The 14868-nt window shown below is 61.7% G+C and overlaps 1 protein-coding gene across 1 annotated transcript; it reads right to left on the bottom strand.

Annotated features, from left to right (window-relative positions):
• Positions 1-638: 638 nt before the first annotated feature.
• Positions 639-13617, bottom strand: SNTA1 (syntrophin alpha 1). The gene is made up of 8 exons (XM_063172163.1): positions 13353-13617; positions 10954-11139; positions 3871-4069; positions 3580-3787; positions 3383-3513; positions 2004-2200; positions 1742-1929; positions 639-1500 (listed from the first exon to the last, which is right to left on the bottom strand). Exons 1-8 carry the CDS (start codon positions 13615-13617, stop codon positions 1408-1410), a joined length of 1467 nt encoding a protein of 488 aa, XP_063028233.1. The 3' UTR covers positions 639-1407.
• Positions 13618-14868: the final 1251 nt, after the last annotated feature.

The following is a 14868-nucleotide window of genomic DNA, read 5'->3' as shown; positions in this document are numbered from 1 at the left end:
TCATTCCACACCTCTCCCTATCCCAGGCTGCTCCAAGCTCCATCCAGCCTGGCCTTGAACCCTTCCAGGGATCCAGGGGCAGCCACAGCTGCTCTGACATTATTTTGCTGCTAATCAGTTGTTGTTCCTCTGCCTGCAGCCTGAGTGTTTTAGTCCCTGGCCAATGGTTTTCCTGGGAGACTCCAGGTGCCCCCATGGACAGGGCCAGTCCAAAAGGAGTAGGTTAGCCCAAAATTTGGCACTGCAGTGATGCAAAAAGCCCTTTCCTGTGGTCCCAGCAACTTTCCATGCCTCTGCTGCTGCTCAGCCAGGCAGCTGCTCTCACTGCATAAATATAAAAAACAAAACATAACTTTCTTGAGTTTGGAGGATCCTGTGAGCATCCTAAAGTGCAGGGAATCCAAACCCACCTGATATCACCAAAGCTGGTGCTGGCATCAGCATGTCCTTCTCTGCCACTCCCAGCACAGTGCTGGGCACCTTAAAGATGTTCTGTTCCCACCTGAACCCCTCACGGTGTCCCCAGCACCACCAGGCAAATCCCTTCCTTCCCCTGGTGGAAAACACCCCAAGGCTCAGCCCAGGCACCACCCACAAACTGATTTTCAACTTCTCCAAGTGAAACTAGGAGACAGATCTTGGCTCCTGCTGGTTGTGATCTGCAAAGTTTATTTAAACCCCCAAAAAAGGCATTTCCATGCAGAATCTTTTGGTTCATAAAAGAAGTCATTGGGCAGCAGCCACCTGACATCCCTCCCCCCCAAACCGAGAAATAAAGTGACCCCAGAGTGCACAAAACCAAACGAACCGTCCAACTCCAACAGAGAAAAGTGGCTCCTATCATTCCATACAATATGGAAAAATTTGGCAAATACAGCTGATCTTGCAGTTCCTGTCCCTTAAGCACTTTAGAGCTGGTTTGGCCTCCAGCCCTTGAGGAAAAAAGACTCAGGGGTCCTTGTGCTGCAGGACCTGGGGATTCTCCCAGGGGTCCAACCCACGTGTGGAAGAGCTGCCACATCAGCATTTGCAAGTGGGCAATATAAATATAAAACATGGATACAAATGGGTTCTTTGTACAGAAAATATCATCTCTCAAGGCACTGGGGTGATGGCCACCTGTCCACTGGTGGGCTCCCAATGGCCTTCTCCAGCCACCAAGGCAGGAGGGGAGGAAGGCACCGGAGAAGTCCTGGTGCTGCCATCCAAGGGGGGTTTCACCCCACAGCTGCCCCCAAACGCCCCGAGAGGGGTTTTCCTGGCTGGATGGGGCTTTTCCTTGGTGGGGTGACTGATCCCATGGGGCTGCAGTCTCCTTGGGATGCCTTGGGGCTGGGTTTGGCCAGGAGGGAGGTGCATAGATGGGCCAGGGGCCTGGGCTGCTCCGGCCGCTGCTGGGCTCCCTCGTCACGCCAGCAGCCCCAGCCGGGTCACCTTGGCCGACAGGAAGGAGTGGATGATGAAGACGATGGTCTTGGGGCAGGAGTGAAGGTCCAATTGCTGCAAAACAGGAAAGGAGGGATGTTTGTAATGGAGAGGGCTGTTCCTGCAGCAGCCAGCTTTCAGGCAGGTACCATCCAGAGCTCCCCAAACCCACCACAGCTTTACTGGGGCCCTGGAAGGGCTGTGCCCCCCGGCTGGGGTGGGCAGGCCATGGGTCACCCCTGTGCCAGGCAGGATGGGTGCCACGAGCAGGGTGGGTGCTCTGTGGGTGGGGCTGCTGAAGGCAAAGCCAACTCACAATCTCTCCCTCAGGTCCACCAAAGTCCAGGTAGAGCATCTTGGTGCCATCATCCGAGGACATCTGCAGCTTCTCGAAGGGCTGCTGGAGCAGGATGGTCCTGCTGAGCCCGGGCTCGCTGGTGGAGATGGTGAAGCCCTTGTCGATGTGGACGGTCAGGGTGCAGTCCTGCCCCTTCCACGTGCACGCTGGGGACAAGGACGGGACAGGGGTGAGCCGGGGGTCCCGCCGCACCCCCCGGCCCCCCCGGGCCCCCGCTGACCTGCCGAGACCTCCTGGGCCAGCTCTGCGGCGCCGTGGGTGCCGTCCACCAGCAGGCGCGTCCAGAGGGCGAGCTCCCGGGGGCTCTCCAGGCTGAAGAGATGGGTCTGCACGCCCAGGCGGCCGCCGGCGCGCAGCGCGAAGGAGCGCTCGGCTTCGTACAGCGCCGAGCCCTTGGCCGGCCCCGAGTGCACCAGCCTGCGGCACGGCCAGCGCTCAGCACCGCATCCCGCAGCTCACCCCGCACCGAGCCAGTGCTGGACCGCCCCAGCGCTGCACCCTGCACCGCAACATCCCAGCGCCAACACAGCACCGCACCCTGCACTGCCCACACACCGAACATCCCAGCACTGCCCATCAGCCCCGCACCGCCTCAGCACCGCACCTCAGCACCGCTCCTCACACGGCTCAAGACCTGCTTCGCATCCCGCAGAGCCCCGGCAAAACATCCCACATGGTCCCGGCACAGCCCCAGCATTGCCCCGCACCCCGCACGGTCCCAGCACAGCCCCAGCATTGCCCCGCATCCTGCACAGCCCCAGCACTGCCCCCCATCCCGCACAGTCCCAGCACAGCCCCAGCATTGCCCCGCATCCCGCACAGCCCCAGCATTGCCCCGCACCCCGCACGGTCCCAGCACAGCCCCAGCATTGCCCCGCATCCTGCACAGCCCCAGCATTGCCCCCCATCCCGCACAGTCCCGGCACAGCCCCAGCATTGCCCCGCACCCCGCACAGTCCCAGCACAGCCCCAGCATTGCCCCGCATCCCGCACAGCCCCAGCATTGCCCCGCACCCCGCACAGCCCCAGCATTACCCTGCACCCTGCACGGTCCCAGCACAGCCCCAGCACTGCCCCGCATCCCGCGCGGCCCCATCGCCTCACCCCGCTCCGCTCCGCGGCGGCCGCGCACCGGGGCCGCCAGGGGGCGCTGCAGTCCCGCGGATGAGGCTCCGCAGTTCCCGCTCTGGAGCCGCCCCCGGAGCCGCCCCCGCCCCAAAACCCCGCCCCGAGCCCACGCCCTACAGCCTGAAACCCCGCCCCAACCCTGCCCCGCATCCCTCCCTCAAAACCCGCCCCGAAAACCCGCCCCATCCCCGCAACGCAGCACCACTGTGCCCGCTGCCCTGACACCACCCCGGACACTGTCACCGCCACTGTGCCCACTGCCCTGGCACCACCCCTGGACACTGTCACCGCCACTGTTACCATTGCCCTGACACTGCCCCTGGACACTGTCACCAACCCTTGGACACTGTCACCACTTTGTGGGTCTGACACCAGCCCTGGGTTCTGCCCTGCCTGCCAGCGCTGCCCCCAGGGACTGCCACCACCCTATCCTTGAGCAGAGCAGGAGGGCCCTGAGCTGGTGGCCCCTACCTGGTGGCGATGAGGGGGTAGCTGTGCGTGGGCTTGCCCAGCGCGTCCCGGCTCTGCGGCAGGCTCCCGTACAGCAGCAGCTCCTTCTCTGTGAGCACGGCCAGGAGGTTCCTGGTGCCGGCGCTGGGGAGCTGCAAAGGGACCGGGTCAGGGCCACCGCAGCACGGTGGCACGGGGTGGCGGGGGACGGGAGGTACCTGCTCGGTCAGCCAGCCCACGTGCTTGACGTCCCGTCCGGCCACCGTGCCGGCCCCCGCCAGCTGTGCCCGCAGCTCCTCCTTCACCCGCGGCAGCAGCGCGGCCGCGTTGGCCTGGATGGCGCCGAGCCACGACTGCGCCGTGGCCTCATCCTTGGCCCGCAGGAAGAGGGCGACGCGCCCGTCGGCCGAGCACACCTCCAGGTACCTGCAGGGACACGGCCCCGGTGAGCCCCTGCCCGCCCCCGGCTCCCCGGGCACCGCGGTGGCACCGCCCGCCCCGGCACTGACCTGTGCTCCGGGTCGGTGGGGAGGCACTTGCGGGACACGTAGCACATCTTCAGAGGGACGCTGCGGCTCTCCCGGAGCTCCCGAGGGGGCAGCAGCGGGGATGATCGCTTCTGCTGGGCGGCAGGAGACGGGTCCCAGCTGACTGTCGCCCCCGCGGAGGAGTTCTTGAAGTAGGGCGAGATCTCCTTCATGTATTTCACTGGAAGAGAGGCAGCACCGCTGAGGACACGGCCCAGGCCAGGGCAGCCTCGTCCCACCCTGCTGAAACCCCCACCGACCCCTCCATTAGCACCCCAGAGCTGCCACCCATCCTGCTGCAGGTGGCACTGGTGGCCAAGGTCACACAGGGAGTGACACAGAATGCTTTGGGTTGGAAGGAACCTTAAAGTTCATCCCATTCCAACCCCCTCGTTCCATTTACTGGGAATTTCAAGCAGCATTAAAGGGACCTTCACGCTGGCACATTCATGTCAGAGCTTGTAGGGCATAAGGAGAAGATGTGTGCAGATGTCAGTGGGGCTTTCCTGCATGGGGCAGGGGGATGGAGCATTGTGTGGCTCTAGGGAGGATGGAGGATTTGTACACCAGCCCCAGGAATGGTAAGGGTCCTGCTGGTAGGGACAATTCTGGGAGGTTGTGGCCTCGGTGATAAGAGCAATTGCTTTAGGAACAGAGGAACATTGCTTATCACAGAACCACAGCATAGTCTGGGTTGGAAGGGGACTTAAAGCCCATCTCAATCCATCCACTTTCCAGTGTCCCAGGGTGCTCCAAGCCCTGTCCCTGTCCTTGGGCACTGCCAGGGATCCAGGGGCAGCCACAGCTTCTCTGGGCACCCTGTGCCAGGGCCTGCTCACCCTCACATGACACCTGGAACCCTCACAGTACCTCAGCCCCATAATCCCAGCCTGGGGAGCTCTGCAAGAGGCATAAAAATGGCCTTTCCCCCCTTTTTCCTTGCCTTTAACCCAGATCAGTTCACAGATCCAGGCCTGAGCAGTTCCCTGGGGCAGCACACACAGCCAGGGGTGGGGAATGGGAAAGAGTCCCAGGCCGAAATTACACAGTCCAAACTGTGCTGGTACAGCCAGTCCTGCTGCCAGCTGAGGAACAGTGCTCAAATACCCTGGCTTGGCCCCAGCATAAGCCCTGGAGAGCAGAGCAAGCCCTGCCCCATGAGCCTCAAAGCAGGGACAAGAAACCAGTCCCCACTGAGCCTGGCTCCAGAGCCAGAGCCCTCAGAGCCACGCTGGGATGGCAGCCGGCTCCAGAGGTTTGGGGAAAAGGGGAGATGAAAGGCACCACAAATTGATGGGGCCCCACAGCCACATCCTGAAAATGAGTTTGGCAATGCTGGCTGAAAAACTCCAGCTGAGCAGGTGGGATGCCAGTCCTGGTCCTGCCCCAGGGCAGTGAGGGACCAGCTACTGCCTCCAGGGAAGGGTTTCCCTCTGGAGGCCCTTAGGAAAACACCAGGGAACAGACACGTGCCTGCAGCCACGTCCTCGGCCACCCTGGCTGCTTCCACACCGGGTCCAAGCCAGCAGAGTGGGTGGCAGGATGGGGACACGAGCTTGGCTTTGCGGCCAACCCTTGTAGGTGGCTGGATGGGCACAGCTCCATCGCTGCAGCCAGGCCACAGCAGCCTGATGTGCTGCCAGGACATCCTTTTCCCACCAGGAAAGAGTCTGCATGCACCCACTCCCAAACTTCACCTGGCCACAGGATGGGTCATCTCCCACCCATCTTCCCCCGAGGTCACAGCCCCAAGGCTGCCAGAGCTCCAGGAGTGTTTGAACAATGCTGTCGGGGATGCACAGGGTGAGATTGTTGGGATGTCTGCGCAGGGCCAGGGCTTGCACTGCATGATCCTGGTGGGTCCCTTCCAACTCGGCCCATTCTGTGCTCTCCCCTTTCATTCCTATCCCACGAGCTCCCTAAAACCCCTAAATCCCGAGAGGCCGGCAGGAGCAGCGTGGAGCCCCGCGGGTGCTGTGCGGGTACAGACCGCTGTAAATGGCCACGCTGCTGTGCCACGCGGGCCGGGTCACCCCGCGCTGGCCCCGGGGCCGAGGCGGCGGCGGGGGCCACCAGCCTCGTGCCCCGCGCCTCCCGTTACAAAAACAGCCACGTTCCCGCAGGCATCCGAGCCGCGCTGGGTCTCACCCGAGCCATTAATCTTGGCAGCGGGGACCTGCCATTATGCCGGTGCCTGGGAACTAATTGGAGTTCAGAAAGATGCCATTGAGCCGCTGAAACCCGAGCGGCGTCCCTGCGCCAGCCCCCGGCTCCCCGGGCACGCGGGGGACGTCACCGGCATTAGCGGGGCGGTGGCGGGGTCACGTCCCGAGGGAGCCGCCGAGGACAGCAGCAGTGCCCGGTGCGGGACAGGGCACGGAGAGTGAGGCAATAGGCAGGCTCTGATGTCTCGGCTACGTGGCTTTAAGGAGGCTTTCAGGCTGGGCGCAAAGCACGGGGAGTCCTGAGCCAGCAAGGGGAGCTGGGAGGTGCTGGAGGCTGTGACAAGGCCAGGTCACCATCCCATGGGAGCTGCTGTCCCCTCCAGTGACCCCAGCACTGGCTTCACAGTGGGCTGACTTAAACTTCTGCCAGTCCCTTCACTGCAGTTGGTATTGAATGGATTAATTAATTACCTCCACCTCATTAAAGCAAACAACTCAGACCACATCATTCATCACTTCTTGTAATTCTTGAACTGTTTTTTCTTTTTAATTACAACCTTGCAGTGCTGGGGCTTCTACCTGCTCCCTGGCAGCCTGCACCCTCCAAAAACCACTGGGCAGCAATGCTGCCTGGCTGCTGGTGATTTAAAGTCACCTACAGCAGGCACACGGGCCTGGGTGGCTGCTGGGCTGACCCACGTGGCCTCTCCAGGGAGGGAGCCTGTCCCACTGATCCTCTCCAGAACAGAGGACAGGGGACAAACAGGACCCTTAAGTGCTCAGGGCTTTGCATCAATGTAAACTTTATTTCAGAGTTACAGGGAACAGCAAAAGTCTCTGGGTGTGCAGCCACCATCCCATGCCAGGACAGTGCCTATGGAGGTGGTGGCACAGGGGCTCCCAATCCCTGGAGCACCCCATGTGTCCTGAACCCTGCAGTGAGCTGCACCAGGGACTTGTTTAACCAGGTCTGCCTCTGTGTCCCAGCTGGTTTTTTTTTCTCCCCAGCATGCCAGAAAGGAGCAGAACCATCAAAATTCCGTGGTTTCATTTCTTGGGTAGAAATTCTCCCTCTCCATCAGCCCATTCCTCACAAGGATGGAGAACAATCACAAACCAAACACTCCTGGCACCCTGGATCCTGAGTCAGCACAACCTGTCCCACACATCCTCACTGCTCAGAGCCAAGCCTGACTCCACAGAGCTTCACTGAGGGGCCACAATGCTTCCTGCAGGCAGGAAAACAGACATGGACACCCAGAGCAGGGGCAGGAACACCCTCTCACTGCTTGGGTCACCAGCACGCTCTGCTTCACCTGGAGATCACAGTGTGGATTCAAAGAAGAGGTTCCAGACACCATTTCTGGTCAGGAGTTGGATGGTGCTGCTGTTTCTCCTGCCAAAATCTTCCCAGCAGCATCTACACAGCTCAGCAAGGCCTTCACATCAGGAAATGTTCCAGAGAGCTCCTGGAGACTGAGTGCTGGCCCTACAGAGATGCTAATCCCACCTCCAGCTGGTCCCTCTCTGCCTGAGGATTAATGAGCCAAAATTGGCATGTTCAACTGGGGGGCTGAGCAAACACACACCCCAAACACACACCCTGAAACGACCTGCCAGCTCCAGCCCAATGCTCTGATGTGCTTCCAGAAGGGCCAGCACAGTCCCCAGCACCCCACCCTGGGACCATGCCCTGTCCCTGGCTCCCAGCATGAACACGAGCAGCTCCTGTCCCAGCTGCCCCAACTCAAGTCCCTCTACCCCAGGGTGGAAGATGCCATGGGATGCTGCAGGGTGAGGCTGCTGCTGTCCCTGCTGCTCCAGGATCCCATCCCAGCACTCAGTGCCACATTCCATGCCCCAGCCCTTTGCTAAACATTCCCCTGTGCTGCAGTGTCAGCAGGGAGATCATGGGACAGCCCTCCGTGTTTCCAGGGAGGAGAAACAAACCCAGCAAACTCCCCAGGGAAAGCAAAGCTTCAGAGCAGCGAGGTGTGGAGGTGGCACATGTGCCCCATCACCTCCTGGCATCATCCCCAGGGCAGATCCAAAGCCTTCCTTCCCACAGATATGGCAACCAGCACTCTGGAGAATCCCCAGCCCCACTCTCTCCCAGCACCCATTTTTCTGAATTTCAAACTTCCAAGCAATTACTTGGCTCAGCAAATCCTAAAAAGCAGAGCCAGCCCCAGGAGCACCCCTGTGGCAAATAAGTCATGGATGTGAGACCCCCACAGCTACCCCAACTCCTCCTCCCCACTGCTCCCAGTTCTTCCCCCGTGACAATACAGCACAGGGGCCTCACCAGGAAAGCTCCTCCTGACCCCAGAGTCCTTCCCAGGGCAGCTGGAAGGATGTTTATCAGCCCTCCCCCTGCCATGGAGAGTCTCTGGATTCCAAGCAATGAAAATAAGGAAAAAAAAACAAGGGAAAAATAAGGCAAGGGAGAGAGACTCTCCCTGAAATAACAATGTAATATAAATACAGTCCAACTCCTCCTGTAAATACCAAGAGAGTAGTTTGGCACATTCAATAAAAATCTTGGCAGGACACAGGGAGAGGTATCTGCATGTCCTCACGCCTGGGCAGCAATGACACCCAGGAGCCTGAGGCCAAGCTGAGCAGCCCAGGGTGAAATGTGGCACAGGGAGCCACTGCTGATGCTCACATTAAAACACATCAGCTCCCAGCTCTGCCACTCTGGGGAGCCTCAGCCCAGCCCACTGCCCTCTGAGGAGGTGCCAGCTCCCCCAGTTTTGTTACCTGCTGCAATGCCACCTGCAAACCACCCCAAAAACTCCAGACTCCAGGAATGACTGCAGCCAGGAGCAGCACGGAGTGAACAGACACTGGCTGTGCCAAACACTCTGGTTTAGCACTCAGAGCACCATAAGGAAAGCTGGAGTCACACCTGGCAGCATGTGGGGGGCAGAAAGTGTCTAAGTAATGTTAGGCTGCTCTTTTTTAAGCCCTGCCTTCTCCAAGCAGAGAACATCCCAGTTTAACACCCTTCATGCACTTTAGGCCACCCCCTGCCCTTCAGCCCTGCCACCCCTCCCTGGGGCAGGGGGTTTGGAAGCCACTCCTGGAGAGCCACAGGGGTGGCAGGTACAAGGCAGGGCCACCACCTCCACAGGGCAGTGACAGCCTGAGCATGGCACAGTGGCAGCCCCACCACCCCCATGGCAGAGCTGCACTGTGCCAGCAAACCCAAAAACAGGGAGGGGATGGAGATGTACCACGTTAATCAGTGATCAGATGAGCAGCAGAGATCCCCTCCCTGCTCTGGCTGGACCCAACAACATCAGATCCAAACTCATCCCAGAGCTCCAGAGTGCTGCAGTGGGAGCCAGCACAGTCTCAGTCTCCTCCCAAGGGGACCTGCTGGGAGTTTGAATTAATTAAGAAGCCCAGCAGGTCATACCTGAGCTCAGCAAGCTGCAGCAAAGGCTCTGCCTGAAACTGCCTCCCAGGAGGGGGACCTGGATCCCAGGGGATGGAGGAGGAGGAGGAGGGGTCCAGAGAGAGAAATTCTTCTCTCCAGAAAGGGCAGCTCCTCTCCACCTCTGGCAGGAGCTCTGGCAGAAGGGAAACCCACACCAAAGGATCAAGAGAAAATAATGGAGGGAGGGTGGTCCAAGAGCAGCAGCTCCAGGCAGGAATTTCACAGACTCACAAAGAAAGAAGCTCTTGTATTTTTCTTTGGTCAGAAAAAAACAACAAAACCACCCCACCACCAACCCTATCTGCTCCCAGCAGCTGTGCAGAGCAGCACATTCCTCCAGCTGAACCGTGGTCCTCAGGCTCCCAGGAGAGGAGGAACCCACAGCAGAAAGGGCTGAGCAAAGCTAAAAATGAAAATCTGGAGCTGAGGCAATCTGGGGAAGGCACAGGAAAGCTGGAGCCATGGTGGTTACTGACAGCACAGCACACAGAACTGCTTTGCTCAGGGACAGCCCCGAGCACTGCCCCAAATCAAACCTCACTCTGGGACCTGGGAAGGGACTCTGGTGCCAGGACCCCCCTGTTGAACAGGGTGACCCCAGGGACTGGTTGGAAGTGAGGGGAGGGGAAGGCTCCTTTCCTGAGGGACACATCTGGAATGCCCATCCCAGCCTGGCCAAGCTGGCAGAGGTGGGCAAACATGGGCAGATGTGAGGTGAAGGGTAGCCAGAGAAGAATGGGGTCTCTCCCTCAGGACTGCCATGCTCCCAACCCATCAACCCTCACCCAGTCCTCAAGCAGGGCTTGAGGGGCTCCTACAGTGTGCAGCCCCCTCAGGGCTGGGAGACAGCAGGGACCATCTGCCTGGTACTGAGAGGGAGCCCATTGCCAGGGACCAGCCTGCTCCAGGGTGGTGAAGGCTGCATCCCTGGGATGTCTGTGGCCTCAGCTCCCAGGGATCCCCTGCATGGGCAGCATCCCCTGGATGGGTGGCTCCTGAGCAGGCCCTGCAAACCCCAAGGTGCTCAGCAGGAGTGAGCCCTCCCCACTGGCATAAACCTACACCAGCCAGGGATGTGGCTTTAAATTAAAACCACGAAAAAAGCAGAAAATATTTTCTCTTGCCCCGGGAATTGCAGACGTGGGGGTGATGCCGTGCAATGAAAGAATCCCAAATCCCAGAAACTTGTCCCACACCTCCCACTGCTGCCTGCCTGAGGTCCCACAGAGGGAGACAGAGCCTCTGGGCATGGAGCACTGGCACACACTCAGGAAGGAGACAGGGAGATCCCAGCAGTTACCTCCAGCTCTCCGGATGAGCAGACAAATTACTCTGCATATGTTGTTTTCCATTTGAAAGAGTATGCAAATGCAGCTGCAGATGATATGCCACCCCTGTGTCATCCCAGAAGAGGAAGGAGAACCCTTCTGTCCCCATCACAGCCTTGTCTCCTACCTTCCAGGATCACCTCCTTGCCCGTTTTCTTCAAGGCCTGCACGGCCTCGTCGTGGGTGGCCTCGGACAGGTCGGTGCCATTGACGGCGAGGATGGCGTCCCCCACGAACAGCGCCTCCGTCTGGTCAGCTGCCAGCCCCTTGAAGATCTTGGAGATCAAGATGGGCATTTTATTCTCTCGGCCACCTTGAAACGCAAGAGACAGGGAGAGGTTGTGGCTGTAGGAGTGCGTGGGGAGGGGGATGCTCTGGTAGCAGATGGTCCCAGCAAGGCTGAGCCTTTCTGCTGGCACTCAGTGCCAGGTCAGCCCACTGCCCACTCCCCCAGATACCCACAGGACACCTGTACCAACCATAGCACAGCCAAAGTACCAGGAGGCTGTACAGCTGATGAAGTGATTGCTCCAAAAGCACTCAGATTGGTCACAGATTATTCACAGAGAGAACACATAACCTGGCCATCTCCCCATCAGTTTTGGCAGGGAAGTGTATCGTTATTTGCATTATTAATCATGTGTGCTGAGCAACTATCCTGGCTCCCAGGACTTCATGATCTCAACACATAAGACAGCTGAATGTTTTTGGAGAGGCCAAAGAGGCAGGGAGAGGTGAACCGATCTGCCTGCACGTTCCTGTCCACACAGCAGCCCTGTTTACCGGCTGCTCCCCGCTGTCCTGACTAAAAGAATGCTATTCAAACTGCCGCCGGCTTCAGGAGATCAATTTGCACATCGACTCTTGAACCCGCAGGGAGATCCGAGCTGCCTCCGTGCCAGGGCTCAGGGATGCGGCAGCCACTGCCCGCGGCAGCCGGGGATCAGCAGTGCCCGCCGTGCCCCGGGACAGCCTGTCCCGAGGAGTCTCCAAGAGATAATCCTCATCCCAGAGGGAGATGCTGAGCGCAGCCCGCTGTCACTGCCCGCCCCGGGCTGCTCCCAGCCGGTGCCACAGGCATTTCCTCGCTCAGCCGCTGCCAAGCCAGCGAGGGCTCCGGTTATCAGCTGTCAGAGGCCCCGGCGGGGGCTGCTCCGTGCGGCTCCTCGCCCGGCTGCCAGTGCCGAGAGCCCTGCCGGAGCTAAAAACCTCCGCCAGCCCGGCTCCCGCTTGGCTCCCCGCTGTCCTGCCAGCCCCAAGCCACGTCCTGTGACAGGACACTCATCCCCCGGGTGGCACCGCGTCCCTGAGTGAAACACGGCTGGCCCATGAACAGTGACATGAGGAATGATGCCCTGCCCTACCAAGGCTGCCCCACCCTCCACAGCACCTTCCACTGCCCAGTTTTGATGGCAACTATTTCTTTTCCACGTACGTCACTGGAAAAGTAAAGTTTTAACTGAACCAAGGGAAGTTTCTCCTTTCCTGGGAGAGCCACAGAGCAAGCAATAACTTGGCAGCCAAGGGGCGGTTACGAAAGGGGGTTTGTGCTTCCCAAAAAAAGGGCTGGCACGCTGGGGCACCGTGCAGACACGGCCAGCAGTGCCGATCCAGTTCCAGCACCCGCTCATTCACATTGCAAAACCTCCCCGCTTCCAGAGGGAGCCGGAGGCTGCGTCCGTGTCCCCTCTGAGCTGGAAGGAGAAGCCACGTCAGGAGGCGAGAGCTGCCCTGTCAGTGCCCCCGGGGCGGCCGAGCCGCTGCCTCTCACAGCCACGCTCCGTGACAGCCCTGTCCCTGTGTCCCCGCTGCCCTTTTCGTCCTGCTTTCACAGCTCCCAACACGCTCGAAACCGCGTGAAAATCAAAGGCAGGCAGAAAGGCAGGAACGCCATCACTGCCCTAAGAAGTTTCCAGCCTGAAGTTCAGACGAGTCACTAAAGGAGCAGGACAGCTCGGGAGGGAAAACAGACATTGAACAGGGAGGCTTCCCGGGAGCACACATCTCCAAACCCGAGCGCGCTGCTTTAACACCGCACCCAGCGCCGGCAGATCTCCAGGGGCTTTACATCGCTCCCTCCCTTCTGCTGACAGTTTTAAAGGGGCACTTCCCAACTAAGGAACACGGTGGGACAAGGACACGCCGGCCCAAAGGGCAACTTTGGTGTAACCGGGTGCCCCGTGACACAGCACCCTACCCGTGGGTGCGGGGGACAGGGGTGGCCCCTCCGGCTCCCAAACCCGGGGGTCCCTCAGCCCGGCCGGGGCACGGCGGGCAGCCACTGGCCGGTCACTCCGCACCCCAAATCATCGCTCTTTCCCTGGGCTAGCAATGGTTCGGGTCCCGTCACTGCCACGTATCCCCCTCCCACTGCCGAGCTGGGGCTGGGGGCTGTGAGGACCCCGACCCCAGCCCCGCTACCTGCGGGCTCCGCTCCGAGCGAGCCGCGGGACGGCAGCAGCAACAAGTCCCGGTGCCGATGCCCGTCTGCCCCCGCCGCCCCGGGACCCCCGGGCCCGGCCTCACCTTTGATGCTGATGCCGAGTCCCCCCACGTCCTGCTTGACGACGCGCACGGTGCGCCTGATGTTGGCGAGCGCCTCGGGCGCGGAGGAGCCCGGCTCGCCGCCGTTCAGCTGCGCCGCCGGGGCCTCGGGGCCGGGCCCGGGGCCGTCCGCAGGGCTGACCCCCAGCACGTCCTCGGCCAGGGTGAGCAGGACGCGGAGCCATTGCCCGCTGGGGCCGCGCAGCTCCAACAGCCCGGTGCGCGGGGCGCGCCTGCCCGCCGCCATCTTCGCGCGCTCCGCGTCCCACACCGCCCCGCGCCGCCCCTCAGCGCCCCGCGCACCGCCCGTCCCACACCGCCCCTCACTGCACCGCCCGTCCCACACCGCCCCTCACCGCCCGTCCCACACCGCCCCTCACTGCACCGCCCGTCCCACACCGCCCTTCACCGCACCGCCCGTCCCACACCGCCCCTCACCGCCCGTCCCACACCGCCCCTCACTGCACCGCCCGTCCCACACCGCCCTCACTACACCGCCCTCACTGCACCGCCCGTCCCACACCGCCCCTCACTGCACCGCCCGTCCCACACCGCCCTCACTACACCGCCCTCACTACACCGCCCTCACTGCACCGCCCGTCCCACACCGCCCCTCACTGCACCGCCCGTCCCACACCGCCCCTCACCGCACCGCCCGTCCCACACCGCCCTCACTACACCGCCCTCACTGCACCGCCCGTCCCACACCGCCCCTCACTGCACCGCCCGTCCCACACCGCCCCTCACCGCCCGTCCCACACCGCCCCTCACCGCACCGCCCGTCCCACACCGCCCCTCACCGCACCGCCCGTCCCACACCGCCCCTCACCGCACCGCCCGTCCCACACCGCCCCTCACTGCACCGCCCGTTCCCGTCCTACACCACCCCGCACCGCCCGTCCTACACCGCCCCTCACTGCACCGCCCGTTCCCGTCCTACACCACCCCGCACTGCCCGTCCCACACCGCCCCTCACCGCCCGTCCCACACCGCCCCTCACTGCACCGCCCGTCCTACACCGCCCCTCACCGCACCGCCCGTCCCACGCCGCCCTCACCGCCCCGCACCGCTCGTCCCACACCGCCCTCACCGCACAGCCCCGCACCGTCCCTCACCGTCTGTCCCTGTCCCACACCGCCCTCAACGCCCCTCACCGCCTGTCTCTCACCGCCCCGCACCGCCCGACCCTCACCGCCCCTCACCGCCTATCCCCGTCCCATACCGCCCCGCACCGCCTGTCCCCGCCCTTCAGCGCTGCACACCGCCTGTCCCGCACCGCCTGTCCCTGTCCCTGTCCCGCACCGCTCCGCCCATTGCCCCGCACCGCCTCTCCACACCCGGCACAGCCTCTCCCCTCAGCACTCCGCACCGCCCCTTAGTTCCCCGCACCGCTCCACGCCCCGTCCCGCCACGCACCGCCCGCCGGACCAGGACAGAGCCCTGCGAGAGACCGACCCCAGTCCTGACCCATTCCCCTCCGGGACAGGGCACTGGGATG

Source organism: Melospiza melodia, chromosome 19 (genome assembly GCF_035770615.1).
Source record: "Melospiza melodia melodia isolate bMelMel2 chromosome 19, bMelMel2.pri, whole genome shotgun sequence".
NCBI lineage: Eukaryota > Metazoa > Chordata > Aves > Passeriformes > Passerellidae > Melospiza > Melospiza melodia.
Note: the sequence above shows the minus strand (reverse complement) of the source record. Positions and strands in the feature narration are given on the sequence as shown.

What these genes read in the sequence shown, in the direction of transcription:
- SNTA1 (XM_063172163.1), bottom strand. Translation starts at nt 13,617, where the DNA reads ATGGCGGCGGGCAGGCGCGCCCCGCGCACCGGGCTGTTGGAGCTGCGC. An exon ending in CAAGGAGGTGATCCTGGAAG is followed by an intron (nt 4,070 to 10,953) that starts GTAGGAGACAAG and finishes CCTCTCTTCCAG; the next exon opens with TGAAATACATGAAGGAGATC. An exon ending in CCCACCGACCCGGAGCACAG is followed by an intron (nt 3,788 to 3,870) that starts GTCAGTGCCGGG and finishes GTGTCCCTGCAG; the next exon opens with GTACCTGGAGGTGTGCTCGG.